Genomic DNA, 27,835 nt, shown 5'->3' on the forward strand with positions numbered 1-27,835 from the left:
CACATCCACTCTACATCATGCATTGTAAAAGTATAACACACAGAAGATTGTTCTCCTTCTCTTAGAAAAACTTCAAAATTGTATCTCTTACAACAGTTCCATATGTTCCAATATTATGTTCTCTCCATTTCCAATAGTTATTAATTTTTCATAAAAAATAAACTGACATACTAAAGATAAAGCTGAAAATACAGATAAAGACACATCACTGACAATCCATAGATGATACAACCCTTTTCAGAAAAGCAAGGTGTCATGCGTCATAGGAATACAACATTCCTTCTAAATGTGTAACAGCTATTTCATATTTAGAACACGTTCATTTTATGATAATATCTATGTGAAAGCATGAATTGTGCTGTTTTGACTATTGAGTTGGGTGATAGCAGTGGGCTTCAGTAAACATAAACTGTGCTGGATGAATTCTTGTTTATCAGCCATGTTAAAAACCACAGCCATGACCTGGAGAGTGAAGTTTGCCAATTTGGCTCTATTTTGTCTACAAAAGCTTAACATTAATCTGTAACTACTTTGGGTTATTTTTCTGGTTGGCTTTTACAAATGCAAGCATATTTCTACGTAGAACTAACATGAATATGAGCTTCAAGCAGTTTTTTCCACTTTGAATTCTCGTATTACAAAAAAGTCTTTGTTATTGATCTTCCTGGAAAGACAATACTGCTACCAAGATCTAAAATAAATTTCTTCTGAAAATATTTTTCCTTTAATTTACAGAATCTGTACTCAGTTTTCTCCTAATAATTTTGTTAATGCATTGAATTCAAAATGTCAATCAGCACAGCTCTATCTTCTGCATATTTGGGCACAGGTAATTCAAACAGAGAAGGAGATGAAAGTATTAATTACCGTCCTGACTGCTCCCCCTTTCCCTCGATTTTTTTCCAAAGATATCACTCGCACTTTGTCACTTCCATATTTCTTGCAGTACTCCTTTGCAACCTGACAGATACACAAAAAGCCAGCATAAAACAAAACCAGGAACCAAGGGAGAAGTGTACATTTGCTCACCCTTCAAAAGAAAATAAATTAATAGCACAGAGCTATAACCACTTCAGTCGGCACAAATACATAGCCAGTGTTCGCTGGAGTCTGTTTGGGAAAATAAAAAACAGTTCAAAGTCAAAACAAAAAGACTGAAGAAATAAAGTAATGTTCAATAAGAACAGGATATTTCCCTAAGCAATCTCAACCCCCATCCTCCCACCTCTAAAAAACTCAATCCTAATTTAATTTATATCATACTATTACAGACCTTTTCTATTAACACCAATAGTTCATAAAAGAAATACAATTTTCTATGACAGCCATCTATTTCTCACTTGTCTTGCTGCTATTTGAAGTTTTGAAGAAAAATTCGTATTGATCTAAAACCCCATTCACACTGCAAGGATCTGAACACTTGGTACATGTTGTCGGGAAGAGAAAGCTTGAGTTTTCTCCTAATTTTTTCTACAGGTTGTCTTGAGTCTTCTTAAGTCCAGACGACTGCAGCCATTGTATGCTCAGTTGAAAGAGATGGTAGAAAGAATGCACAGCAGTCAAAAATATTTACCAGCAATTCTTAAAGCAATATGCATTTTAGTGTCTACCTCAAACATCTTCCAAGCAGTAGGAAAAAAACCCCAAAAGCTGGCTAGCCTTCCTTGTCAGTGACATACATCAAAAGCAGAAGAAAACAGAACTATTTTGAAAATACTACTACTGGCACATGGATTTTTAAATGAACAATCCCACAAAGGGTGTGGGAAAGTACTGTGTCAGCTGTTCTATCACAGTATGAATAAGATTTTTTTAAAAGACTTTTTAGCTTCCTCAAATTCATATTCACATCATTACTATGCACATGTAGAGTATTTCACGTGAAATTTCTTGAAGTTGATTAGAATTCTTAGAACCTCAGCTGCAGAAAAATGGCTGTCACAGTTGCCAGTCAAGAAAACTAGAATTTGCAAAACAATTATATGTGTATTCACGTGCATATGCACCATCCATGGTGCAACCACAGTGGTAATTCTGAAATGTGTACTTCAACTGTCAACTGCTTCAAGGACCAAAATATAAATATAAACCACCGCTATATTCCACAAATATACAAAAACCCAAACAAAATTCATGCCTCTGGTTGCTTGGAAAGACATTACTTAGTCTTACCTTTGCAGTTTGATCTTTACTACCATCATTAACCACTATCACTTCATAAGTGAATGAAGGATCTTGTTTCTTGAAAATAAAAGCAGAAATAATGCATTTTATTTCAATTTCTTCAATTTCATACAATTTCTTAAGTAGGCAGTAGGTCTTTAAAATGTCATTATTCTTTTCTTCCTAGCAGTCATTCACAGGTGTCAACAGATACTAATATGATGCAGTAAATTTTTTAAGAAGGCATAATTACAGAATTTTGCCATATTTGATGCAGGTACTGTTACACTGGCTTGTCATGCTACCATCTAGAGCTGAAAAATAAATTTAGCTGTAGAAGATGGAAGCATAGAAAAACATCACTTTTAAGAAAACCCAAACAAAACAAAAATCCACGAACTTTCATAATGAGCTTCTTCCCCAGAGAACAAATCCTAATGAAGAACAGATGCTTATGAAACTTGCTGGAACAAAGCAGGACTTAGTTTAGAAAGTTAAATCCATGGTTAATCATTAGCTCTGTCTTGGGCAGATTTCATGCATTTCAAGATTGTTTCATCCTACAGTAGCATATTAAATTTTTACTTAATTTAAAAATCCTTTCTGGCACTTGATCTAAAAATAACTGATAAGAGACAGAAGCATTATTTCTAAGTGGCCAAGTACTACTGTTTTAATGTACACTAACATAACAAAGGACTAAATCACTGACTTGTAATGCATAATACACAGAAAAACAATGAGTTTTGAATGCAAAAAGAAAATACCTGTCTTTTTTCTAGATAATCCAAAGCTTCATCCATCATAAGGGGTACTAGAGAAAAGGTGGAGGAAGTCATGTTAGTAGCTTGTAACACCAAAAGCACCTGCACAAGCAAGCTGAAAACAGCCACAAAGCAAGGCTGAACAAATCAACTCTTTCATACAACACTACCTTCAGTAACCAAGCTTAGCAGCTGCAACTTTAAGTGCTGCACTTTCTGAATGCAGAAAAACAATGAAGAAAATCACACACGTGGTAAAAAGACAGGATAAAAATATCTTTTCTGAGGAGCCAACTTTTCAGTTTGAAGTATGTAATTCTCTACACATTATTAAAGGAAAAAAAAATCCTTTATGACTGACCCTATAAACCAGCATTGACTTTATCTATTTAAGCAAGCTGTCAGCTTGTGTACTGCCACATCAGCTTTAGAGCTTGATTATTTCTATCACATCTAAAAGCTTTCACTCAATATCAGGTACTCCTATCTATGGCCAAGTCAAACACAAACCCGTGAGATCATCCCTTTTTCTGCTTGTCTGAAGCTGCTGTTGTTGTTTAAAGAGTGGGAAGCTCTCAAACCAATTTAGAAAGTATTTTACTACTTCTTGCCTTGCAGCATTTGCAGGGGTAATGAACAGCCATTCTTCTGGTGTTCATTAAAATTAAGAGGATTCTTACAAGTGCCCCATGCTATTTTTAGCAGTAGAAATCAAGTTACACTATGCCTTAATTTTGAAATCCAATGTACTTGGACTTGTTTTCTGGAAACTGTGTCCACAATCTGATACATAATCTGGCCTGTCAGAATCTATTGCTAACTCAACTGACCTCTGCCTTATTACAGTAACAACCGACAGATTTTCTTCTTTTTCTCAAAACTAGAAAAATCTTACACCGGTTTTCCTCATTGTATGAAGGCACAACGACAGAGAGCTCTCTTGTAGCAGGATCACGTAAATTTGGTGCAGATGCTTTCCTGCACTCAGCATCTTCCTGTGGCATCGTTTTGGCAGTTACATGAGCGATTACACAAACCTGTGATGAAGAAGAAATGAAAAACGTTGTCAGGCATTCTGCTAGAAGATTACCTAGCTGTTAAATGTGCTACCAGGGGCAACCAAGTATATTTCAGTAATAAGATGGGTAACTGTTGTGGAATTTCACACAGGACCAAAACACTGTCACACTGTTTGGTTACTCCCACTCTGACCACTGTCAGCATCACTGGCTTGCTGCTGTTTTTTAACTGCAAAGCATGCAGGTGCCTCCAAACTCACGGTCCAAGCTCCTTCACCAGTAACCTTGAGCACATAAGCAGGAGCCACCTCTGATCCCCCACCAAGCCATTGAAATCAATGGCAAGGCTCACAACCGGCCAGCCATATGTGCTTGCAAAACTAAGGCTCCGATTGCTTTATGCATGGCTACAAAAAAAGCAGCAGAACTTGGGTTTTGGAGCACTTTTACTTGGTGACATCACACACACAGAATCACTTAGGTAGAAAAAGACCTCTGAGATCACCGATGCCCCAATACCAACGTATCTACTAGACCACTGCACAGAGTGCCACGTCCAGTCTTTCCTTAAACACTTCCAGGGACGGTGCCTCTGCCAACTCCCTGAGCAGGATGCATACGTGGCACTGTGGATAGGCAGCAGAATTTCCCTTTCCAGGGGGTCGATCTTCTTAATCTCGCAGGGCATTTCAGACAGGCAGAAACACAGTCACTTCCCAAATGGTTAACGCGAAGGCGTTACCAGGACATTTCCCAAGACATACTGTAAGGCTGAAATGCTCCGTCTTGGTGCCCTTTGCCAGGCACGGCACCCCACGCCTTGCCGAAACACGCTTCCCGCACAACCCCCGGCACAAGCGCAGCCCTGCCGGCTTCTGCCGCCCAGCCCCGGCCGGCCCTACCCCCTGCGGGGCACGGCGGGACAGCGGGACCCCCGGGCAGGCCCGGGACCCCGGGCAGCGCCCCTGCCCTGCACCGGGGGGTGGACACAGGGCAGCCTCGCCCACCGCCCCCGCTACGGAGCCCCCCGGGCCCGCCGTGCGCGGCTCTCACCAGGACGAGGAGGAAGGCGGCGAGGGCCGCTAGCGCCAGCGCGGCTGCGGGCAGGGACAGGGACAGGGGCAGGGACGGGAGCGGCGGCAGCGCCATCGCCCGCGGCAGCCGCGGGGCCCCAGCGCGCCGCGACAGCGACGCGGAAGCGGCCGCGCCGCCCGCCGAGTGCCGCTGGGAGCCGCCAGCGCCCCCCGGCGGTCGGGGCCCGACAGCGCCGCCACCCCTATGGCCGCCGCTGCCGCCGGTCAGCTCGCGGAGGCTGCCGGAAGGGCGGGCCGCCAGGGGGCGCCACATCCGGGGCGGAGACGGCACCGCCATGGCGGCGGCGTTCAAGTAAGTGCTGGGCCCGGGGGCCGCGGTCCCGCCGGAGCCGCGCTGTGGGTCTCGCCCGCGCCTCCCAGGGCCCCGGCCTTTATCCGGTCACCGCCGCGGCCGCTCGGGGACCCTCGAGGGCTTTATCCGGTCGCCGCCACGGCGGCGCGCGCCCCGGGGAGCGGGCTCGGCGCGTGTGGGCAGGATGGGGTCGGGGCTGCGGGGCTGTGGAGCCCCCAGTGTGTGAGGGAGAGACTGAGCGAGCGGGGTTTGGCCAGCCGGGAAAACGCCCGGCAAAAAGCGGAACTCAGTGCGGCCCGGAGCTACCTGGTATCAGAATTGCAGAGTGTTCCGAGGTGGATCCTTAGAGATCAGCGAGTCCAGTTCCTGGCCCCGTGCAGGACATCCCCAGGAGTCAGCATGTGCCTGAGAGCGTTATCCAAGTACTTCTTGGACTCGGGCAGTTTTGGTGCTGCGACCTCTGCCCTGGGGAAGTTCCAGTTCCAGTGTCCAATCATCTAGGTGACAAGCGTTTTCCTACTCTCCAACCTAAACCTCCCCTTACAAGCTAGTCGAATTACAAGGAAGTTAAAACTGTAGGGAAATCAATGAATTCCCGTTTATAACTACTCGTTTTAGAATAGTAAAATTGTTTGGATCAGAGGGGTTTTTCTCCACTTATCGTCCACTTCCAATCCCTGTGCCGTGAGCAGGGACACCTTTTGCTAGACCAGGTTGCCCCATCCAGCCTGGCCTTGAATACTTCCAGACACGGGGCATCCACAGCTTCTCTGGGTAGGCTGTCCCAGCATCCTTGATTCTATTGTATGGCTTAAAAGCTTCAAATAAGATTTTGCGAGTGCTGTTACATGAACTGGAAGTCAAAAGACCTGTGTATAATCGAGTGGTACAGGACCAACACATATGGAGCCAACAGGAGCCAATTCATGTTGGCCCTTATGTTGGTTATGCCTCTGTGTGTTAGTTTGCATTTGGAAAACTTGCCTATTCCATTTATCTTTTTTCCACCCCTGTCCCAGAAGCACTATTTTAACAAAACCGTGAATGATTTGTTTAAATATTTGCAACACTTTTCATGAAAGTGGTTTTTTTTACCTTAATGATCCCTGTTTAAAATACTAATACACAGGTACTGTTACTAGTGTATGATTAATTAATTAAGCATCAATTATTTCTCATCTGAAGCGCTGCATGAAGCATATTTTGTAGTTTTACATTTTCTCAAAGATTCTAAGAAAAACGGAATAATTAAAAATTTTTAGACAAATTTCTGCATCTGAATGCAGTCCTTGAACTAACAGATATTTCACACAGTGTAGTAAAATTTTCCTGTTGCATTCCTTGAAAGGTGAAAGCTAGCAGTTTTTGTTCAGTATATGTGCAGGCAGGTTCCTTGTATGGAAGGAGTATTTAGGAACGGTACTTAGGAAAACATCTTTTTTTTTTTGTTTAGTTTAAAATTTCCTCATTGTTCTATAACTGTATTGTGAAGCAGATTTGCCATTTGCCAGGCATCTTGATTCCAGATCTTTTTTCTTTTTTTTTTTTTTTTTCCTGTGTCTTGCCTACTCAGGAGCTTGCATTTGAACTTCTCTTTCTATTTGTTCTAGAACTGTGGAACCATTGGAATATTACAGGAGGTTTTTGGTGAGTGAAACATAAGATGCCTGTATAAGTTCCTTGCAATGAATTTTTTCTTGCTTGCTTCTGCTCTTCTAACTTGTCTGTATGGAAATCTGAAGCTATGGAAATAGAAACTGAAAAAAAACCCCAAAAAACTGTCTGAGCAGGTGAAAAACATTTGTGCTCTTCAGAACATGCTTTTCTTTCCATCTGTGGTGTTGATACTGTTCATCTTGATGGGTAAATGCTTCTGTTGGTCTTGAAAGGAGTTCAGGTTAAATTTGACCAAGATGCAGGTTTTTGCCTAGTACAAAATTATGTCAAACCAGTCTTTTAGATGCTGCAAAAATTACTAATAGAGACTATTGCTGCTAACCATGCACACTGTAACTGCAGAAGAACACTGACTTTTGTTACCTTAAATTAATTCAGCTATTACTGAAGTTGTATTGACTTTGAAATGGGTCCAGTATTATTGCAAATTTTGGTTCTCATAATTGAACCAAAAGTGCTTGCTTTTGAAAAGCTGGAAACTGTGGTGAGTAACAATTCAGGTCTAAAATAATGGAATATTGTTTCAGTTTCTAACGTAAGGGTTATGTGTTGTACGGCTTCTGACTGATGGTATTTGAATGCTACGTGTTCTTTCAGTGTAGGGTTTTTCTTTTGTTTTCTTAAGTTCACTCTAATTTTAAGAGCTCCACTAAGCAATGCAGGCAATGCAAAACTCTCATTTTAAATTTACCAGTGGGTGTTCATTCTTGAGTGAATGGGTTAGGGTTAGGGGAGACTAGTTCTGAATCTAGTCTCCTCTAGTGCCTACCCTTGAGACAATCAGTCTATTGTTTTATTGTCTAAATAAATTTAAATGAATTTTAAAAATCAGGAGTTTTCTTTGACAAACACAAACTGCAAATCAGTTGATGAAAAGGCAGCTAGAGTCTTGAGTTTTCCCTAGCATTTTTGCTATGGAAAACTCATATTTTTTATGAAGTTCTGTAGCAAAAATATTACTGTGTTACTTGATAAAGTATGTTTTCTGATTTGAAGTTTGTAATTTTTCTTTAGAAGGAGAACTGTCGGCCTGATGGAAGAGAGTTGGGTGAATTTCGGACAACCACTGTCAACATAGGCAAGTGCTTATGTGGAATAATAATAATGGGGGAGGTATTATTAATATCAGGTTATAGTGGTGACCTGAATGACTTGCTAATTGGTTTTCTTGGTTCTTGTATTTGGAATCCAGGAATAGGAAGGATTTTTCTTTACAGTTTCAACAAGCATGAAAGAGGATGCATGGTATAGTGGTATCCTTGAGCATTGTTTCCAGTCCTGTTCCTGGGCTAACGAGCACTGTGTAATTAGTTCGTTCTGCTCCTGTATGTGCAGCACAATTTAGGTGCCCTCACAAGTTTGCAGATGACACCAAACTGGGAGTGGCTGATATGCCAGAGGGTTCTACTGCCATGCAGAGGGGCCTAAGCATGGAGGCTGGAGAACCTCAACCATTCTGTGTGATTGACTGTTTAATACAGAGATTTTTGTCCCACTCTGGATTCAAGACTTTGCTTAGGCTGTCTTTCGTATAAAATGTTGGAAGGTAAACACTCCATGAAGGTTGGATGTTATTTCGTGCCCTTTGGAGCACTAAATAACATCCATTATTTCCCTTTGGGAAAATAGATTTTATTGAACAGTACTTTTTCTATTCAGGTTCAATTACAACTGCAGATGGTTCTGCCCTGGTGAAGTTAGGAAATACCACGGTGATTTGTGGAGTGAAAGCGGTATGGTTGGTTTTTATCTTTATTTATCTGTCAGCTGACTTCATGCATTTGTGTTTAGAATTGATCGCCCTTGAAGTTACAATAATATGCCAGTCAGATGCAATTACAGTCTTTCACCTGAGTTACTTCCAGACCTGAAAGTTAATATATAATGTAATTGTATAATCCTACCTGTATAGTCTGATAACATGTATTTTTGTGATGCCCATTGTGTATGGGGAAAGATGTGTACAAAACTAAAGTTCCTGTTATTTCTAGATAAAAGCTCTGTAATTAAAAAGCTCCTGAACATGGATCAGTAAGTGTAGTGGGCATGAGCTGGCTGGACTATTGAATACCTTGTAGTCTCAACTCTTCTGCTGGCCTGCCATGACCTACAAGACAAATGACTGTTCATCACTGTACTGAGTTCTTCCATAGGAAATGTACAGACAAGGACTGATTAAAAATGACTTTTGTAAATCTCATTGTAGTCATAACTGGGAAGAAGACAACCATTTGTATATAGAACAGCTGGAAAATATTTTGTACAAAATTCTTTATTTTTCTCTTTTCTATTTCTCCAGGAACTTGCTGCACCTGCAGTGGATTCTGCTAATAAGGGATATATTGGTAAGTGTTTCAGTATGCATCTGAGGTTTTGTATTACTTCAGCTAAAAGGTTGTGGAAATTGTGTTCTGTAGATTTCTTAAAATAATTAATTTGGATGAAATTTTATTACAGCTCTTCAAATTAATTTCAAAATTGACATCTAGGCATCTAGTATTCCCTTTGCTTTGCTTGTGAGTTTTCCATATACAGCTACCTTTTTGTTGCTGTTTCCAGGCTGGGCATGGAAGGAAACCTGCATCATTGTGTATATTAAGAGGGAGAAGGTACTCTATAAAAGATAATGGCATGCATGGTTGTGCAAAGGCATGTTAACTTCTGTTTCAAAGTCTCAGTAGGCAAAAAATGTAACTGTTAAAACCAGTGAAACAAAAACTGTATATTTCTCAGGGAACTGTAAGTCCCTGTGTTACCTCCTCACTCCTGTTTGGAGTTTTTTTTGGAAATAAAATAATTCTGTGGAATTGAGAGGCAAAATCCCCTTTTTCTAAGGCATCTCCCAAGTATGTTGTTTTCAGTAAGCTTGACGATGCTTAGGTTTTTTTCATGAATGTTTATGCATGTTTTTGCTTCCAGTCTAAAGCCTCAGGTTTTTATGGTTGATGGAAAGCAGACAGCATACCAGTAAAGTCAGGCAGTGGGATGGAAATGCTGCTGTTTCTTGATCTGCTGAAAAGTGCTTAACACTTAAAGAGGTATTTGTGTGGGTCATGATAGAGAAGGATTATAAGCAGAGAGTGGTAGCTAGGAGTATGTGCTTTTCCATGGAACATACAGTTTCTGAGTACAGAGAGTACTACAAGTTCTTTAATACAAGCTCGTGCATAACTTTATTTTTCAGGGGAGAATTAGGAAGGCTTGATTGAAAAATTCTTGGTCTTGCCTTTCATTTGAAGTAAATAAAATGGTATTAATAGCATCTGTTTTTTATTTTTGATTACCCATTGCCTGCTTTCTTTGGTTTATGACTAATGATTCTTGCCACCTAGTTCCAAATGTGGAGCTGCCATCCCTCTGTGCAGAGAGGTTTCGCTCTGGACCACCTGGTGAAGAAGCTCAAGCAGCGAGCCAGTTCATCGCAGATGTGATTGAAAAGTAAGAACCATCTTAGTGCTGTTCAGATACAAGCAACTCTGCAAGAGTTTTCTATTGCCTTGCTTACTCTCATTTTATTTTAGTTCACAGATGATAGTGAAAGAAGATCTGTGTATTGCCAATGGCAAGGTAAGTTGTATCTCATAATGAAGAGGAAGATAGTAACAAGATCACAGGACCTCTACACAAGTACAAATACAGGAGGTATTTGAGTTTATAGGGGGTTTTAGTGTTGGTTTTGCTTTTCAGTCCTCATAGCTTAGTTTACATGCTAAGTGCAAAAATCAAATGATAGAAATAAGTATCTGTATTTAGTATGGCCAGAATTTTCATATATATTGCACCATTTACTTAGCTGATGGAATATCTCACATGTGCAAACCTTTTTTGATAGCTTGCGTGGGTGTTATACTGTGATATCATATGTCTGGACTATGATGGAAACCTTCTGGATGCCAGTGTCTTTGCTTTGTTGGCAGCATTAAAAAATGGTAAGTCTTCCTTAGAACAAGAGACATTCTGATTATTGTTGCTTGGAGAAATGCATTCGTTTTGAACCCTGATAAGTGGGTAACTACTTAGTGGGACTGTTTGTTTCCTGTCATTTGAATGCAAATAAAAGGTGGAAATGGTGGTGGGATGCCATAGGTGTGTAACACCTGAAAAACAGGATCTCCTCTGTAGACTTATTATTGCTTTCTTAAAGGACCAACTGCTATTCTGCCACATGTTCTTTGGTATTGGATACATGAGTCTTTCAGCACTGTCCATTAAAGAGTTTAACATCTACGTCAGGGTATTACTTTGATAATGTATTTTGAGTAGAGAGAATGAGCTGTTGGAGGCTTTGCTTACACAAGTAGAGACTATTCCTTTCCTATTCCTAATGAATAACCGTTTGTGAAAAATTGTGTGGCCTGACTGCAGGTGTGTGGCTACTTTGCTCTTCTCCTCCTTGTCACCAGCAGTGTATGGGTTGTCACAGCAAGAGTTAGCTGAAGGTCAAGTTGCACTGTTTCTTCAGATATATACAATTCATGACATGAGACTACATTCCTAGTTTTTATATGTCCAGTAGACTTGGGGAAAAATACTTTGGGTAAATATTCTAAAGTATTAGAATCCAAAGTACTAGAGTCTAAAGTATTTTAATTGTGTGGCATTTTGGAAGTAGAAAATATTTCTGTGTAAAGAGAAAAGCTTATGTTACCCTGAATACAAAAATCAAACACTTTCTTGAACAGGTCATTCTAAGCTAAATGCTTTCCTTGAATTCAAGTTGGTTTGTTTTTTTTGTGGTGTTTTTTTTTTTTTTTTTTTTTTTTTTTGTAGAGAGTATGATTAATGTAGGAAAAACTATGCTCATTGATTTTCAGTGGGTTAAGAGAACAGCTTAAATATTTCAGTAGTTGTCAGCATCTCTAGGCCTGCTAACCCAGCATGTTTAATATTAGACCACTGTAATTTTTTCATCTCTTCAGTGCAATTGCCATTGGTTACAATAAACGAAGAAACTGGTTTATCAGAAGTTAATTTAAAACAGAAGAATCCTTTGATTATCAGAAAGCATCCGGTTGCCACATCATTTGCTATATTTGATGAGTAAGTTCCAAACTGTTTTGTACTTTATGGAAACAACAGTGTCTGTAAAACAAATGAAAGACAGAGGATACCACTGGTGATGTTTGTGCTCTTCTGCCAGGGATGAGAGTGGAGCCTCAGGCAATGCTGCTCCACCCATCTTAAATCCACAGCCTCTCTCATTGAAGGGACCTCTAGTTCTGCGATGTAAGGAGTGCACATAACAAAGTGCAGTCTGTACTCTGTAGCTTCCTCCTGTGGCTTAAAGCAGTAGTGGTTCCCAACCTAAAAGTAAGCTTAAAAGTACAGGGATGGGTACTGTTTTAGGCTTTTTAAGTATCTTTAAGATGAAAACATTACCAGTGCAATTAATGTTTTAGAAGCCTGTGTAAGTAACCAATAGAAAAGAAGGTAGTTTGTGAACAGCTTATTCCAATGATGTAGTCAACAAAAGAAGTAGGAAGTAACAGTCCAGTTAGAACAGTAGAACCCCTGGATGACTGAAAACGTAATTACCCAAGGTGAAGTGTAACCAGCATGCTTAAGTCATTGTCATGTAGGAAGAGAATCCGATTATGAGAATTCAAAGTAATCACATCTGATAACTTGACTCCTCATCTGAAATTGTCTACTGGGTCTTCCTTAGGTCAAGAATGTTAAGAATGTGTTCTGCTGCTATTTATAAGAAATGCAGTCATTTCTGGTGACATCCATTTGCAAAGTAGAAAGTGACAGGATAATGCTCACTGTGCTATTCAAGATTTAGGTCTGTTTGGAGATCTAGGGGGGGTTATGGCACATGAATGTGTATTCACAGAAATGATTAGCAGGGACCTTTCATCCAAATAACAAATGGTGTGGGGAGAGCAATAATCTCAATTGTTGACCAAGTGATTATCAAAATGCATCAGAGCAGGACATTATTGGTACTTCAGAATGCCTCTGCTAATTGCTTTAATACCACTTCTGCTGGGTCTGAAGTTTGATGTACACGAAGTGTTTGCGTAACATACTAGGCAGGCAGCTGTCAGTAAGGTATTATTTACACACAAATCACACATACTTACACATAGACCTGGGGAAGAAAGCTTTCCATGAGTGACTGTTGGGCTTTGTTTCTTTCACTGAAACCAACTGTTGCATCAAACAAGTTACTGAAGTCTCCTTTTAGCTCCTAAAACTAAGTACTGAGGGTGTGGCTGCCTGTGTTGTGTGTTTGCATAGTTTTTTTGGGTTTTTTAAAAATTCTGGTTAATAGCCCTTTCAATAAAATCCTTCACATACTCTGGCTTCCAGAGGCATTTTTCTTCTGCATAAAAGGCCTCCTTGAATAAATGGAAGTGGTAGGTTGCTGGTTAGCGTGACCATGGCTGAGGAGCACTGCTGCAGGGCTACTCCTGGGGCAGCAACCTGTACAACAACCGTACACTGAACTGCTCCTGTGACAGTTATGACAGGCAGAATAAGCTGTCTTAAGCAACCCAATGAATCTGCTTTTGAACTATTCCCAGTCTGAGTGATGTTAGAGTTCACCGACAACAAATTGAGAACCACTTTGGTGAACTTACCAGTAGAAATCAGTTTTGCTTTAAGGTCTCTGGAAGAAATTAGTGCAGCCTATACCTAAAACCAATGCTAGTCTTTAGTGTAACTACAAAATAACAACTGCAGTCTTTCATATTACATACTGCAAATGGCAATTCAGTGGCATTTTCCTGCAATACAGGCTGTCACAAATTTATGAAACCACTTATATGCCTATTTTCTGGAGTCACAAACACATGATTATGTGGAATCTCCCACATTTTTTGGCTTTTTTTTCTGTTTTTCTTTTTAAAATGGTGCATTTTGGTAGGAAAACAGATAGCTTGAGCACGAAATCCATCTACAAGTATTTTGTAAGACTACAGTAAAAATTGTATTTTGCAATAACATTAATGGAGCAAGGTATACCAACATATCTGCATGCAATTCTTTTACAAGCACGTTACTCATTGTTGATCCAACTGCTGAAGAAGAAGATTTAGCAACTGGAACAGTAACCATTGTAACTGATGAAGAAGGCAGACTGTGTTCTGTCCATAAACCAGGTACTTCTAAATTTACTACAAAGAAGCCAATGGGAGATGATGTTAGGTCAAGAAAAGATTCTGTACCTGCTTTGCTTTGTGAGATGCAGGTGCTTTATGGTAACAGTGTCTGCTTGAATAGTCATTAAATTACCTGCTCTTCAAAGGAGTTTTAAGATGGTGGGTGGCATGACTAAAGTTCAAGAAGCAGTCACAGGAGAGGACGAATTCTGGGCATGTCTCTGGTTACAACTCTTGTTTTGTTTCCATTATCTTTGCCTGAAGCTAGGGCTGGGAAAGCTGTATGCTCCCCAGTGAAAGGTGCTGGTAATGACACTGTGTTAATACTTGCATTTGGAAATCACATTTGTTATATACACATAACTGAAGTATAAGTAGAAAATCAAATTGTTCCCTTCAATGTTTAGGTGGAAGTCCTCTTACAGGAGCCAAGCTTCAGGATTGTATCACCAGAGCAATTACAAGACACAAAGAAGTAAAGAAGCTCATAGACAAAGTAATAAAAAGTATAACACCAAAGTGAATAAAAAGAGAGGTCTTTTCAAAAATGGATTTGTAAAAATTGTATTTGTTACAGTGTTCACAAACCTTTTATACTAAATAAACAAATACCAATACTACATTTACAAAGTTCATTTTTTTCTAAAATGTTTTTCACCCTCATTCTATGTACAATGTTGTTGACTGGTAAAAAATACAAGATAAAACATTCTGTTAAAAAATTAAGTGACTAGAGGAAACCAGATCCTAGCCGCTTTATAGATGAAATTTTCTAAGTGCTGTAAGGTTGGCTTCCAAAATCAGTTCATTTCTTTTAGTATAATGTCAAAAGTTCATTTTCCCACCAGTAATATAAAACACTAATTTTATTTTAAGCCTTTTCCTTAACAATCTGAAAAAAAAAATCCCCTTCCAATCAATTTATTTGTGGGGGGAGGCAAGTCTCATGATTTTGGAGGGGCTGGTGTGCCTCTTTTCCTTTTACTTTTTGAGTGGCTGCCTGAATGTTGATGATGCAGGTGAGCTGCTTGTGCTGCTGCCGCTGCCATAGCCATTTGATGCTGCAAGAATCGCAACTGCTGCCATGGAGGAGAAGGGAGAAAAAGCTTGTTAGTGTTGACTATAAAGCTTTCACACCAGGAAGAATGAAAAGGGGGAGAGAAAGAAAAAATAAGGAAGCACCAGGTTGACAAAAGGAACACACCATGTACTGGGACAGTGGGTACAGTCAAGCAGCACCAGTGGCACAGAAGCCTGCTGAGGGCACAAGCGAACATTTTACATGTGAATGTGCACAGCTTTGTTTCTTTGCCCTTTCTCTTCATTGCAGTAACTGCAGTAACTCAGCAACTTCACTGAGTGTTTGGGTTACACAGTACCTTTTTAATGTGATAGCTTCTCAGTGTATGCATTGTATTAATTTTCTGTATATATTACAAACATGAGACTGTGTGCTAAAAAAAATGCTATAATGTTTTCATGAAGCATCTGAATGGTAAAGGAGCTTTGCAGAGCTCTGGCTTTCATGTACTGACTGTAACAGTGCTACATTTGAACTTCCAGGTGCTTACACCCATGCCATTTTGAAATCTGCTGGCACCTGGTATAGTATTTAGATATGTGCCACAAGCACCCCTTGAATGTTTGCAAATCAGGAAGGTGGAGGGCTTAAACGAATAAAAATAAATTCAGTGCTCCAAGCTGAGAGAACCACAGATTTCAGGTCTTGCCAAATGATGGTTTGCCAAATACATGTTGGTTTTGTTTTTTTTTTTTTTTCCCTTCAGTTTGCGAGACCATAACTGCATTAGTTAAAAAGAGAGCCCAAGTGGGCAATATTTTTGATTTTGGAGCCAAGAATTGTATTTTTAATTTAATTTTTTTTAATACAGTCAGAGTGAAGTTGCTGGATTACTTGTATCTGTTGCTGCTGCTGCTGCAAGGCTTGTTGTTGTTGCTGTTGCAAGGCAGAAGAGAGCTGGAGTCTCTGCTGAGGAAGGCTTTGCCCAGGTCTGTTCACGGCAGAGCCAAGCTGAGACAACACTGAGAAAGGAGAAGGGGAAAGCAGGCAGGTCAAAGAGGTCAGGTTGAGTTGGTCAGGGGAGGAAGACATAAGAATACAGTGTAACAGGAAAGGGGGATCAATAGAATTAGTTTCAGAGTCAGATTTGGAACAGTGCAGAATAAAGTATACATGATATACATACTCTGTTAGTTAGAACATAATTAGATTATGAAGTGCTTGTGGAGACACAAAGGTTTCTCACACTGGATGTTAAGCACAGAGTTAAAGAAACATTCCTTAATGAAGTCTGGCATGAAGTTCCCTGCATTTTCATTTTGTCTTAAGTGTAACTTGTTTTCATGTGATACTATCAATTGATGGCACTTAACTGCCAAACAAAGCAGAGAAGTGCATGCTTTAGAAGTTGAGTATATCTCATAGAATTCATGTCCTGATAATAAGCAGTAAATCATTCTGATCTCACGTAAGACTTCCTTAAGACCAAACTTCATTTCAGTGTGAATTTATCAACATAAACACTTTGCTACAAAAGGAGGCTCAGCAAGCACATACCTGTGGCTTGAGGTTGCATAAAATTCCCTACTCCAGTCAGGTTAATTACAGCAGCTTGTTGGGCAGATAATGCCTGATCTTGATTGGATGAACCTTGGTCAGAACCCTAGCAAAAATGAAAAGCTTGATCCTTATTACCAAACTTTCATATCAATGAATAAGCAAATAAAGCCAGTGTGAAGGCAAACTTCTGAAGTGCCATTTAAAAACATTTAATGGTACATCATCCAGTGCGTGCCAAATACAGGCTATAGTGTAGTCACTAAGAATAGAACAAACAGATACTGAATACCCCAGAACAGCTTTGTTTTGGCAGAAATGGTATTGCTCCTGTTACTCAGCAGAAGTCCACGTAGTTGTCAATTTCTCTGCAGTCTAGAAGAGACTACACACTACACTTGATGTTTGTAATCTTATGACAATTTCCTGTACAACTCCCAGCCCCAAAGTCTTCAGGGGGCCCTGAGATATTCATGTGCAAAGGTCTTAATCAATCAAAGTGTGCAAGGCTGACACATTCCCATGTTCATATTGTGCTACACACCTTAATTTAATAAAAATACAGACCCTGCCTTTAAAATCATATTTTCAGAACACAGTAGTTTTCACAGTAATCACTTTAAAGGAATTAGTGGAGTCTGACCTAGTGTCTCCTGAAGTTAAAGGGTGCTGAATTATGACCTCTTTTAGAACTTAAATTATGCACTGATTTATAACACAGGGCAATAAAGCATTATATGCACATTTGAAGAAAACTGCATGGCTTATGAGTCAGAAAAAAGCTGGTTCAGTCCAGGAGTTGCAATGCTTCTTTAGCATTACATTATAATGCTACTAAGATCTAGGAAAACCAGACCAAAAGATTGCATGTTGAGACATCATCACCTCCATGATGACTAAGAGTCATAGAACCACCATGTGGGGAAAATCCCTAAGTATGAGAGAGAATGCATATTTATATTATATTGGTAGCACAGAAAATCGTTGCTGTTTTTGGGCCTAAGTTTTTTTCACTAAGCACTGTGAGCACATACATTCCTATCCTTATCAAAGCTAAGGAATCTAGTGTTCATAATATCTCATTTTAGCCAACAACCCCTTCCTCTATAATGCAAGGTATGAGAGAAGTTCCTTAGGGCAGTTTAACCAATGCAGAAATTGATTTTCTCCAGAACTTCCTGCCACAAGAACTATGCTTACATCAGCCTTTTTATAAATGCCCTTGATGTTCAATATCTAGAAAATAAAACCCAACAGTACAAGGTCACTTTTTTTTTAGTAGTTCAACTACTAACTGACATTCAGAGATTCAGATGCTGTGAACAAATTGGAAAGTTTCCCATTAAACCTTCCCACAATCCAGAACAAGGCCTGTGGCACAGCAGGCTATATACCATAAAAAAAAAAATCAAGAGAGGCATCTTATTTATGAACAGTCTACAGTATCACAAGTTAAATTATGACAAACTTAAGTATCCAGTAGAGAGTATTTGGTTAAGCAGAAGGCTTGTGTGTCTGAGGACACAAAAGCAGAACAGCTAGTTTCCTCACCCTGCTGCATCAATGTTGGTTAGGATTTTTAAGTACTAACCTGGTACTTGCACCTTAGGATTTTTAAGGTGCAACTGACCACTCAAAATTTGTCATTTGAGGACAGATCGGTGTCTATCACCTTTAACACTAATTACAGGCAGCAGCAGAGCAAATGTCCTAAGATTACAGCTTTAAAGACAACTTGTATTTCCTTTGGTGCAAAGAAAATTCTGCTGAACTACAGCAGTGAGGTTTGTAAGCCAACTCACAGCAGTGTCAGGAACAAGTTTTTGTTTCTCTGTAGTAATCCTAACTGCATTTTTTTCTCTGTTCATCTGACATACCTGTTAGTTATGATAAACAAAGCACTAAGCTGATTTTATACCACTCATACAGTGGGGCTGGCTCTCTTCATGACAGTTAGACAATGCTCAGCAGTTGTTACAGCTTTTCTATACATGACATAAATAAAGAAGTATAGCCCAGCTCCAGCCATAGCAACAGAGCCACTGCACTCTGCTGTTTGAGAAAGTTTAGGAGGAAGAGTTTCTTCCCCCTCTGCTTCAAATCTATGGGGTAGTGGCTCATTTACTTGTCAAGATGGGGAGAATAGGAGAAACTGTTTCATCCATGCACCCCAGACTGAGGGCTGTTAGCACACACCTGTTCTCCCTGTTGCTGAGGACTACAGGTTGTAGGCTGCTGAGATTGCTGCTGTGAAGAAAACTGTGACAGCTGCTGCTGGAGTGGGTTAAAAATAAGTGAACCACCTGGAAGCTGTTGAAGATTAAAAACAAAAGGCATAATTCAATCAAACTGCTGAGTTTCCTACTGTTCTAGGGTGAACATAGTATTGATAGCAGTGTACTTCCCAGAGGCTTGATTTTTGTTTTGTAATGCCTTTAAAGTCAATCAATTTACAATTGTTGCTGTTTCTGAAAAAGGCTCATGCGCTAAAACCAAATTTGCATGAACTTATATATTTCCATAGGAAAATATATTTTAATTATTTTAATTAAAATGTACTGTACTGATACTGGAAAGATAAATGTCAGTCTTCAACAGCACTGTATATAATTTCCACTTTTAGAATATTTCACTGAATTTTAATAGATAGTGAAACGGCCTTGATTCCTCTCCCTTACCCCAGCTTTAACTGCACTTATTTCGGCTGAATTGTTCTTGGTTTAAATGAGTGGCAGAGCTGGCTTGAAAGATTGTCCTTCAACATGGAATCACTCAAATACAAGCATTTAATTCTACAGAAGAGTTCTACTCTGGCATAACTGCCTCCTGTGCCTGTCCTTTTCCTTGTTTCTGGAGTGTACAGGAGTGGGAAGAGGAAGTAGCAAAGCTGGTAGTAATTTTTTGAAGCATGGTGCAACCTATGTGGAACACTGAAGCTGCAATTCTGCACCTGCATCTGGCAGCTGACTTCAAGGTTCAGGAACTCTGCTCAGTTAGTACTACTAACAACCCCTGCTCTGCTTTTAAATGCAACTCTGACATAATAAACATCTGCTCATGTGTGTATTTGTTTGTATGCTTAGTGCAAATAAAGCACTTACAGACCTTCTAAACTCGCTATCTTACATGAACTTCCATTCCTAAACCCTCTAAACCTAACATTGCACCTACCTGTGTATGTTGAGCTTGGCTTTTAGGCATTCTATGTGTAACCTCTAAGTGATTCTACTACACTATTTTGTACAGTATAATTGTAACTTTAGTCTGTGATCTGCAATGAAACCTTGGGAAAATCCTGAAAGACTGTATTTTAGAATTAATCTTTTGAATTCAAATGTCAGCATCTTTATATTGTTACTGAGAATTATCTGCTTTTTTCTGAGCTAGGAATATAACTTCCACCTGGTATGTCTATGGAGATGTCTTTTCTCTTATTCTAAGCCTGTTAAATAAGCAATTAAGATTTGCAGTAAATGGTCTGACCAACTGGCTCCAAAGATCTGTGTGGGGCAGTGCTATAAGCAGCACTAAGCAGGTCTCTACAGAAAGATAAGAACTTATCATTATTATTGTGTCCAAGTATATATCAATTACCTGTAGAAGATTTAAGGGCCGAAGATTTGATGTATTTTTCAAACCAAATGGGCTGCCTGTTAAAGAAAACATCTTTTTATTAGTAGTGATTCTTTACTCAGTTCTATTTGTATCTTGCAGTACACCTTTCCACTGGGACTATTTCTAAACATCTGGAAGTTGGAAAACTGGCAAGTGTAAATTGAGTAAATACTAAGTGTATAATAATACAAGTATAATAAAAGTGTAATACTGGCAAGTGTAAATTAAGTGTAAACTTAATAAAATGCTGTATTTTCCATATTGCAGTTCCTAGTTACTCAGATTCAAAGTGCACAAGAGCTGACTAAATGGAAAGAAATCTGTATCACTAGATAACATTATACCCTATGACCTATAACCTGTTTGTGCATTTACAGAAAGATGATTGTGGAGATCACCACAGCAGTTATTTTTCAGTGATTCTTCTTCTGCCTTTAAAAGGTTTACTGTTTGTACAGTAAACCCAGAAATGTCCAAGTGCCCAATGAAGTAACACACTCTTACCAATCTTTAACAGAAAACAATCCCACCCCAAATCTGAGCAACGCTCCTGTAAGACAGCAGCTGTCAAACAGAAGCCCTGGAAGTCTTGCAGAGACCTAGCTCAGCTCACAACTTGCACCTGTTGTGTGGATGACAGCACAGCATGTACAAATCTGTGACACCTAGCTGGCAGAGGCTGACAGTGCTTGAAAGGACAGAAGTGGACTAAAAGCGATCCTCATGAACTGAAGAAATGGTCCAAAACTCAGTAACACTGATTTAAAAAAAGACAAATGACCAAGTACAAAATTGTAACTATCTTTGTGTCTATACAGCAAGAAAGGACACGAGAAGTTACAGGAGGTCACAAACATATCCAAATCATCCATATCACAAACTACAGAGCACACAAAAGAAAAGAACCTCTTCACACAGTTTACATTTATAAAATTCACTGTCACAAGATGCTGTAGAGATTCTGAAAATATACATGGGTTCAAAAACCAATTGGATAAATCCATAGAACAGAAATCTAGCACAGGATTTTAAGCACAAAGACCCATGGGGATATTCTTCAGCTGAGAAAGTCTCAAAGCTGTAGATTGCCAGAAGAGGTACAGTTGTAGATGAGGGATGTTTCATTTCACACTTCTGCCTCATCTCAAACACTCTCCTCAGTACCCTCTAATGGCAACTGTCAGAGACAGAATATAAACTGGATGGATTTTTGGCCTAAACCAGTAAAGCCATTCTTATGTTAAGGTAATGCTGTTGCAAAAAATACAGATAAAAAACAGGCAGACCTCATTTGGGGAAATGTTAACAGGAATGTTGTGAAAGAGATGAGATGCATTTATTCTGCTGTGCTCCACAGTGGTAAATCAGCCAAGCTCAGGCTTGTGTCCCGTTTTGGTTATCACATTTTAAGAAGGATGTAAGCAAATTGGACAGTCTAGAAAAGAGTGACAGGATTATGAAAGGTTTGAAAAATACGACCTATCAGAAAAAGACAAATGTGGGACATGACAGCATGTTTGATATTTAGAAGGTAAAGAGAAAGAGTGAACAAATATTTTTCACATCTGAAGGATATAGGAGGAAAAAAAAATGCAATTCAGGAGATGCAATATAACTAGGAGGAAACATTTTGCATGGATAATGAGCCACTCCAAGCAGCTACTGAGGAAGACTGGAATCTTCTTCAGTAAAGGTATTTAAATACAGTTTAGATAAACATTGGTTCAGTATGGTTTAGACAGATTTAACTCTTAGCATAAGCGATGGATATCTTGAAGTCTTCTACTGTTCTCATTCTAAAACCATACATTAGACTTTTTAAATTATATGTTCAGAAAAAATAAACTGATAATTTAAATTGTGCTTTTAAGATTTATATAGTTGCATTTGAAGGCAATAAAGAACTACTTAATTGTTGTACAAGAATAAAGTAGTACCAGGGTCAGAATAAAATGCCCCACACATTTAGAAAGTGAGGCCCCTTTCTGAGTTCAATCATGCCTTTTTTCTGGCAGTCATCATTATCAAAATTTCATTTAAATTTGGAGTTTCTCTTGAACTTCTTACTGAGTGCACCAAACAATCCAGGTTTTGACTGTGTATCCCCAGGCTAGCTCACCAAAACCCAGCTTAAAACAATCTCCAACACAGCCTACACCTTGAATACAAAAACATGTATGTTGCTCCTGAGCTCCAGCCATCAAATACACAACCTCTTCACACAAAGGCCACTTCAGTCCATTTTCCTCACAAAATGTTTTCACACTGTCCCTGTCTGAAGGATGGCTTTTCCACTCAGTCACACTGACCTGCTTGGGAGGCAGACTGCATTGCAGCGGGCAGCGCACTTGGTACCAGACCTCCTGGGGGTAAAATGCCACTCAGATTTATACCTGCAGGGGCTATGGCACCAGTGTTGCACCCCAACATAGGGTTTGAACCACTCATCAGTGACTGTGCTCCACTGTAGAAGAGGAAAGACAACACATCAAACCCAAGTGGCACAAGTACGTCTGAATAACTAAATTGTTGCCCTCTGTCTCATGGCAGTAAGTAAGTAAATCAGTAACTTGCTGTAAATTATGGGAGACTATAGATAAAGCATCAATGCAGCTTAAAAAAAACCAATTTTGCCTAGAGAATAACATATATTTCATATTCTGAGCACATACTGGTTTTTTTCTTCTTTGATATCAACTGTTAAAAATAAACCACAAGTGGTCCTTTCATTCTAGAAATACTAAAAGATCAACAGTCTTCAGAATGGTTGTACTACCAAAAAGGAACAGGTTTGCTTTTTCTTTTTTCCCCTATAAAAAAAGTCCAATTTATCAACAGTGACCAGCTGCTGAACACCTTAGCTGGGTAATTTGAATGTCTGATACCTGCACTGAAGCACATTATGTGTCTTACACTGACCATCATTATCGCAGAATTTTCCTTAGTCTAAAAACCAGTTCATGTTATACCATACAATCTATTCTTGACAGCATTTATTATTTTCTTCAAACCACAAAATGAGTTTTAAGGATCAAAGAGTGTTTCGCCTCAATGCTTTTTCAAATTGATAGAAACAAATCTGTTCCCCTTTTTCATTTAGATTGGTCTCCATATGAGATCTACCTCCCCTCTGATTAATAAAAAGTTTTCAAACTTACAGAGCAAAACCTCAGAAATCACTGAAATTGAGATAAAGCTTTCAGAAATGAACCTATATGACTCCACAAAGATGAAAGCAATAAAGGCCTTTCTTAATAGATCTTTTCAATAATCTAATAGTAGATGACTCCTATTTGAAAAATACAAATAATTTCTACTGGTCCTTCACTTTGTAATTACAAACTGAATGATCTTTTCTTCGTACTGCAGATCCTGAAAAATATTTACCCTAATGGATGGTGGACAGTCCTGGACCACACCCCCTCCCACAAACCAACCAACCAACCAACCCCCATGGCAAATGAAACCATCATAACAAAAGACTTACCACACAGAGCCCACTACATTGATGAAGTTAAGTCCTGCAGGGTTTGCCATGACCTGGGTGGAGGTTGTTCCTGTAGTAATGGATGTTACCATGGTGGAAAGAGGAATGGTCATTACAGGCAGTGCCTGGCTCAGAGACATTTGCTGCTGAGCAAACGGGGTTAACAAAGTGGGCTGAGGGGTGAAGCCTGAATCTTGGGGAGTAGGGGTGGCAGAAAGGGTAATAGGAGTTGAGCTCTGAGCATCAGGAGGGTGTGGGGTCGATGAAGGGGTGTTGGTTGGAGTAGGAGTAGATGGTTTAGGAGTTCCAGACCCTGCTCATTGAGAAAAATAAAAAGTGCTAGTTTGTTATAAAAGGCCAGTCCTTTTTGTATAAGGTTAATGGAATCTTACTTAGCATTGACAATTTCTTCCGTTTTTTTTAGATTGCAAGTGTTAATTTCTACATGACAAGTGTTGCAGCACACACTTATTGTTAAGGATGCAGTATAATCACAAAGAAAATCCATTCTCCATGCTTCATTCCTTGTGGCATACACCAATTTCTATTTTCCTTTAAGGCTTCCATAATCTATCATACATCAAGTCATAATTCTATTCAGGAATACTTAAAATGGTCACTAAGAAATTATTTTAACTTAATTAATGTTTGTCCTAAACTGTTAAACAAATAGTATCCATGTATTGCCTGCACAATAGGTTTTGTTAAAAACTTCTCATGGAAAACAAGAGTCAGCAAGATCATGTACAATTTCAATGATCATGGGGCTGGTCTAAATTTCATCAGATAGTCAAACTGCAATTTTCCACGTATCAAGCAAATAAAAAGCAACTAATATTTAAGAACCATAGAAGAGGATAATACTGCATCTTTAAAAGCTACTGTGTAATTCTCTCTACTTAAATGTAACACATACAGCTGTATTTGTTGTGGATGCAGTAGGCAAAGTCTATCAAAAGAAAAAGAAAACAAAACCCCCACAAAGCTTGAGCTGTTTTTTCTTTTTTTTTTTTTTTAGCTTTCATGTCCTGCAGAAAGAAAGGAAATAAATATGAATGGTGACCAGAGCCTTAAAGTAACTGCGTGCAGCAGATTTTCACAATTCATAACACTAACATAAATCCAGACTCAATATTTTGGAAGAAAACTTAAGTTTTCTTTTTCATCTTGTGCAAAACAAGAAGGCAGAAAAGTTACAACTTTTGAGCTACCCAGATTTTAAATTATTTAATGCAAAAAGAATATTATAATACCATGCAGGATACTGGAATGTGCAGTATACAATTATTCATTAAAAAACTGAGAAGCTGCAGCTATGGTTTCCTCTTTGTACAGATCTGTTCACGAAATGGCTCAAGACACATACATGTTTTAAAAAACATTTATGATCTACAGCTAAGATTACAATGCTCCTGTCAGTGTTAAAGAAAACACTTTAGCTGGAATGTTGCTTCTGTCTGAAATTTGCATTTTTACACCTGAGAATACGGTGCTATCATCAGCAGCATCACCACCACACTTGCAATCAGCAATGATTTGTAAAACAGTGTAGGAGTGTTTTTAAAAAATCATCTTATCGTTTATTGTATCATCACCTCGGGACTGATCAGATTATATACATACACAGATACACAACTGCACCAGCTCCTATAACATTTAAAAAACCAGATGCTTAAATAATGTAAAGGCAAATTGATCTAACATACTGTTTTTACACTGGAAGAAAAAAATCTACACTTTGGAATTTATCTCATCACATCATCTACCAGCCTTTCATATATGAGGAGATCATGCTAATTGCATAAAATGTATTAAAACGTATACACAGAGGGTGCATACATATATATACAGAAAACGAACACAGTTACAATAAACATAAAATACATACAGTGAACAAGAGACCTGCCTAAAGCTGCACAACTTATACAATTTAGGGTACACTGTACACTTAAGTTTCATCATTCCACAGGTTAAGAAGTTTATCTCAGGAAGCATTTATGCAAAAGCCTAAGATTTAATGGAGAATTTAGGTCGTGACTCACTTTGTGAAGAGCTCGCAGGAGACATGGCAGCTGGAGAGAGCATGCTAACTTGATTAAGATCCATAGATTGTTTCCGAGAAAGACCAGGAGGCTTAGAAGGAGGAGGTGGAGTTGGGGATTTTAGATGGCCACTTGACTGTTGTGAACTAAAAATATTACCTGAAAAAGCATAATTAAAATACATTACTATTCTGTGAGTACATGTTAACTTGAATATTAGGATGGAATTTTGTGAATAATATAATAAGAAATTACAAAAAAACCAGACAAAAAAAACCATGCTCTTCTCACAGATAAGATTCTGGTATTTTTAAATTAAATCTTAACTAAAGGGATATCCTTTCATTTTACAACAGGCAGATCATGTTAAAATTAGACGTTTGAGTCAAAAATAATTACCTGAAGAGCTACTTCCTGAACTTGAAGGTAATTTGATAGGAGGAGGTCGGTGTTTTACACCTTTCCCCAGTACTGAAGACTGAACAGAGCCTGATACACTTTCTGGCTGCTGGGAGGAAAGAGAAATTAACACTACCACAGCAATGACAAAAGTTTTCACATAGCTGACAGAAAAGACAATTCAACTGATTTGTATGAAGGCTTCTAAGAACTATGACAATATTTGTTTCAGCCATTTCAGATGCTTATCTATTTATATTAAAAAAAATATCTATGATGAACTCTCTTTAGATAAAATCTTTACCATCAATAAGCACAAAAGCACTAGTAAAAATTTACACTGAGCAAAGAAATAAGTAATATAATTAAAGAGTTTCACTTTTCTCCATAATTCTGGAATTTCTTGTAGTAATTTTCACAAACACAAAAGCAATGAATACATTGAAATAATAAAACATTTAGGTTTTACTTGAAAAATGACATAATTTAATTAATTCATTCTCTATATACCTGCCATTTTCAACCAAAACAGACTTAAAGAACAGGATCAGAATTCTTTATTCTGGGAGCAGGATTTCAAATAATTTAAGAGAATCTTGAATGCAGAGAAATCAAGACAAATTTCCCCACTGGCTTCAGTGGGACCAGAACTTCATAGTCTTAGAGGGAAGATACAGCCTTTTTGTTTGCTCTTGTATCCTACCCATCAGATTGTCTGAACATATATTTGCTTCACCTATTTGAGTCTGTAGTTCTCAGTCACTCACAACAGACCCTACATCCTAATTCCAATAGCTGACACTGTCTAAAGACTCAACAGTAAAACATATTCAGTTATACTCTATGTGGTTTTACCTTATAGCAGATATCCATACATGACAGTACTGTTTAAACAAACATACAGTTTGCAAACTGCTGAAACTAGGAAATGAGGCTGGCAATTTGGTGAACAGACTGGAATCTCAATTAAATGTGCATGAGCTAGGAAATCAGAGCATTGTGCAGAATCACCCTTTTTGGTGAGCCTAACTTCCACTGATTCTCAGTGATAAGAGACAGTCCCCTCTACGTGTATCTAATTGCTTGATTCTAAAAAGGAATCTTTTGAAGAAAATTCTGAGGACTAACTTTCTGTTCTTGTATTAAAATCTGCTTTCTTGATTTTGAAAATAAAGATCAATGCCCTATTCCAATAGTAACTAGATCATTAGATATAGTAACCTGAGTAACTCTAGTCCAGCTTTTGGTAGGGGCTTGGACAGGCAGACAAGTTGACTTTGGCAAGCACACTTCCATCCATTTATTATATGATTTTAATGTATATGTACAAACATGCATGTACATGTCTGCATGTGTGCACACATACACAGAAACATCCATATTCCTTTCTGCATCTGCTGGCCTTGGAATGCTGCTGGTCTGCCTGACATGAGGAACTACCTCCTTCACAAAAAGATAGGTGAAGTTTTTAAGCAGATATTTAGGGGGAAGATGTCAAGGAAATACATCTCATTTACTAGCTGGAGTATAAGATACAGCTCACTGCTGAAGTACTGACTTTGACCAAAAAAAGCCAGAAGCAGCAAGTAAAACCAC

The 27,835-nt window shown here is 38.8% G+C and overlaps 3 protein-coding genes across 16 annotated transcripts in view; 1 reads left to right on the forward strand and 2 right to left on the reverse strand.

Moving 5' to 3' along the window:
• ALG5 (ALG5 dolichyl-phosphate beta-glucosyltransferase) overlaps nucleotides 1–5,757 on the reverse strand; it is a 21,067-nt gene extending 15,310 nt beyond the window's left edge. The window contains exons 1-5 of one of the 3 annotated variants that reach the window (XM_018908559.3): nucleotides 5,639–5,757; nucleotides 3,823–3,964; nucleotides 2,931–2,977; nucleotides 2,173–2,241; nucleotides 868–960 (exon numbers count right to left, since the gene is read on the reverse strand). In XM_018908559.3, the coding sequence (XP_018764104.1) occupies nucleotides 868–960; nucleotides 2,173–2,241; nucleotides 2,931–2,977; nucleotides 3,823–3,931 (318 nt within the window). In that variant the 5' untranslated portion in view covers nucleotides 3,932–3,964; nucleotides 5,639–5,757. Of the gene's footprint in view, nucleotides 1–867; nucleotides 961–2,172; nucleotides 2,242–2,930; nucleotides 2,978–3,822; nucleotides 3,965–4,999; nucleotides 5,166–5,638 lie in introns of those variants that run through there. The other 2 variants (XM_050980569.1, XM_018908560.3) reach the window with 2 other exon arrangements.
• On the forward strand, nucleotides 5,250–14,740 carry EXOSC8 (exosome component 8). The gene is made up of 11 exons (XM_050980596.1): nucleotides 5,250–5,332; nucleotides 6,943–6,979; nucleotides 8,024–8,087; nucleotides 8,669–8,742; nucleotides 9,309–9,354; nucleotides 10,342–10,447; nucleotides 10,531–10,576; nucleotides 10,842–10,938; nucleotides 11,929–12,049; nucleotides 14,012–14,118; nucleotides 14,526–14,740. The coding sequence occupies exons 1-11, from the start codon at nucleotides 5,316–5,318 to the stop codon at nucleotides 14,639–14,641; spliced, it is 831 nt and encodes a 276-aa protein (XP_050836553.1). The 5' UTR covers nucleotides 5,250–5,315; the 3' UTR covers nucleotides 14,642–14,740.
• The window catches only part of SUPT20H (SPT20 homolog, SAGA complex component), a 29,977-nt gene continuing 16,808 nt past the window's right edge, over nucleotides 14,667–27,835 (reverse strand). For 3 of the 12 annotated variants that reach the window (XM_050980529.1, XM_050980514.1, XM_030235110.2), the window contains exons 17-24: nucleotides 26,240–26,348; nucleotides 25,841–25,999; nucleotides 23,799–24,111; nucleotides 22,621–22,775; nucleotides 20,291–20,346; nucleotides 18,893–19,006; nucleotides 16,697–16,802; nucleotides 14,667–15,197 (exon numbers count right to left, since the gene is read on the reverse strand). In XM_050980529.1, the coding sequence (XP_050836486.1) occupies nucleotides 15,100–15,197; nucleotides 16,697–16,802; nucleotides 18,893–19,006; nucleotides 20,291–20,346; nucleotides 22,621–22,775; nucleotides 23,799–24,111; nucleotides 25,841–25,999; nucleotides 26,240–26,348 (1,110 nt within the window). In that variant the 3' untranslated portion in view covers nucleotides 14,667–15,099. The remainder of the gene's footprint in view (nucleotides 15,198–16,696; nucleotides 16,803–18,892; nucleotides 19,007–20,290; nucleotides 20,347–22,620; nucleotides 22,776–23,798; nucleotides 24,112–25,840; nucleotides 26,000–26,239; nucleotides 26,349–27,835) is intronic. The other 9 variants (XM_050980535.1, XM_050980517.1, XM_050980555.1 and 6 more) reach the window with 7 other exon arrangements.

Source organism: Serinus canaria, chromosome 1, assembly GCF_022539315.1.
Source record: "Serinus canaria isolate serCan28SL12 chromosome 1, serCan2020, whole genome shotgun sequence".
Classification (NCBI taxonomy): Eukaryota; Metazoa; Chordata; class Aves; order Passeriformes; family Fringillidae; genus Serinus; species Serinus canaria.

What these genes read in the sequence shown, in the direction of transcription:
- EXOSC8 (XM_050980596.1), top strand. An exon ending in AATATTACAGGAGGTTTTTG is followed by an intron (nt 6,980 to 8,023) that starts GTGAGTGAAACA and finishes ATTTTTCTTTAG; the next exon opens with AAGGAGAACTGTCGGCCTGA. An exon ending in ATCGCAGATGTGATTGAAAA is followed by an intron (nt 10,448 to 10,530) that starts GTAAGAACCATC and finishes ATTTTATTTTAG; the next exon opens with TTCACAGATGATAGTGAAAG.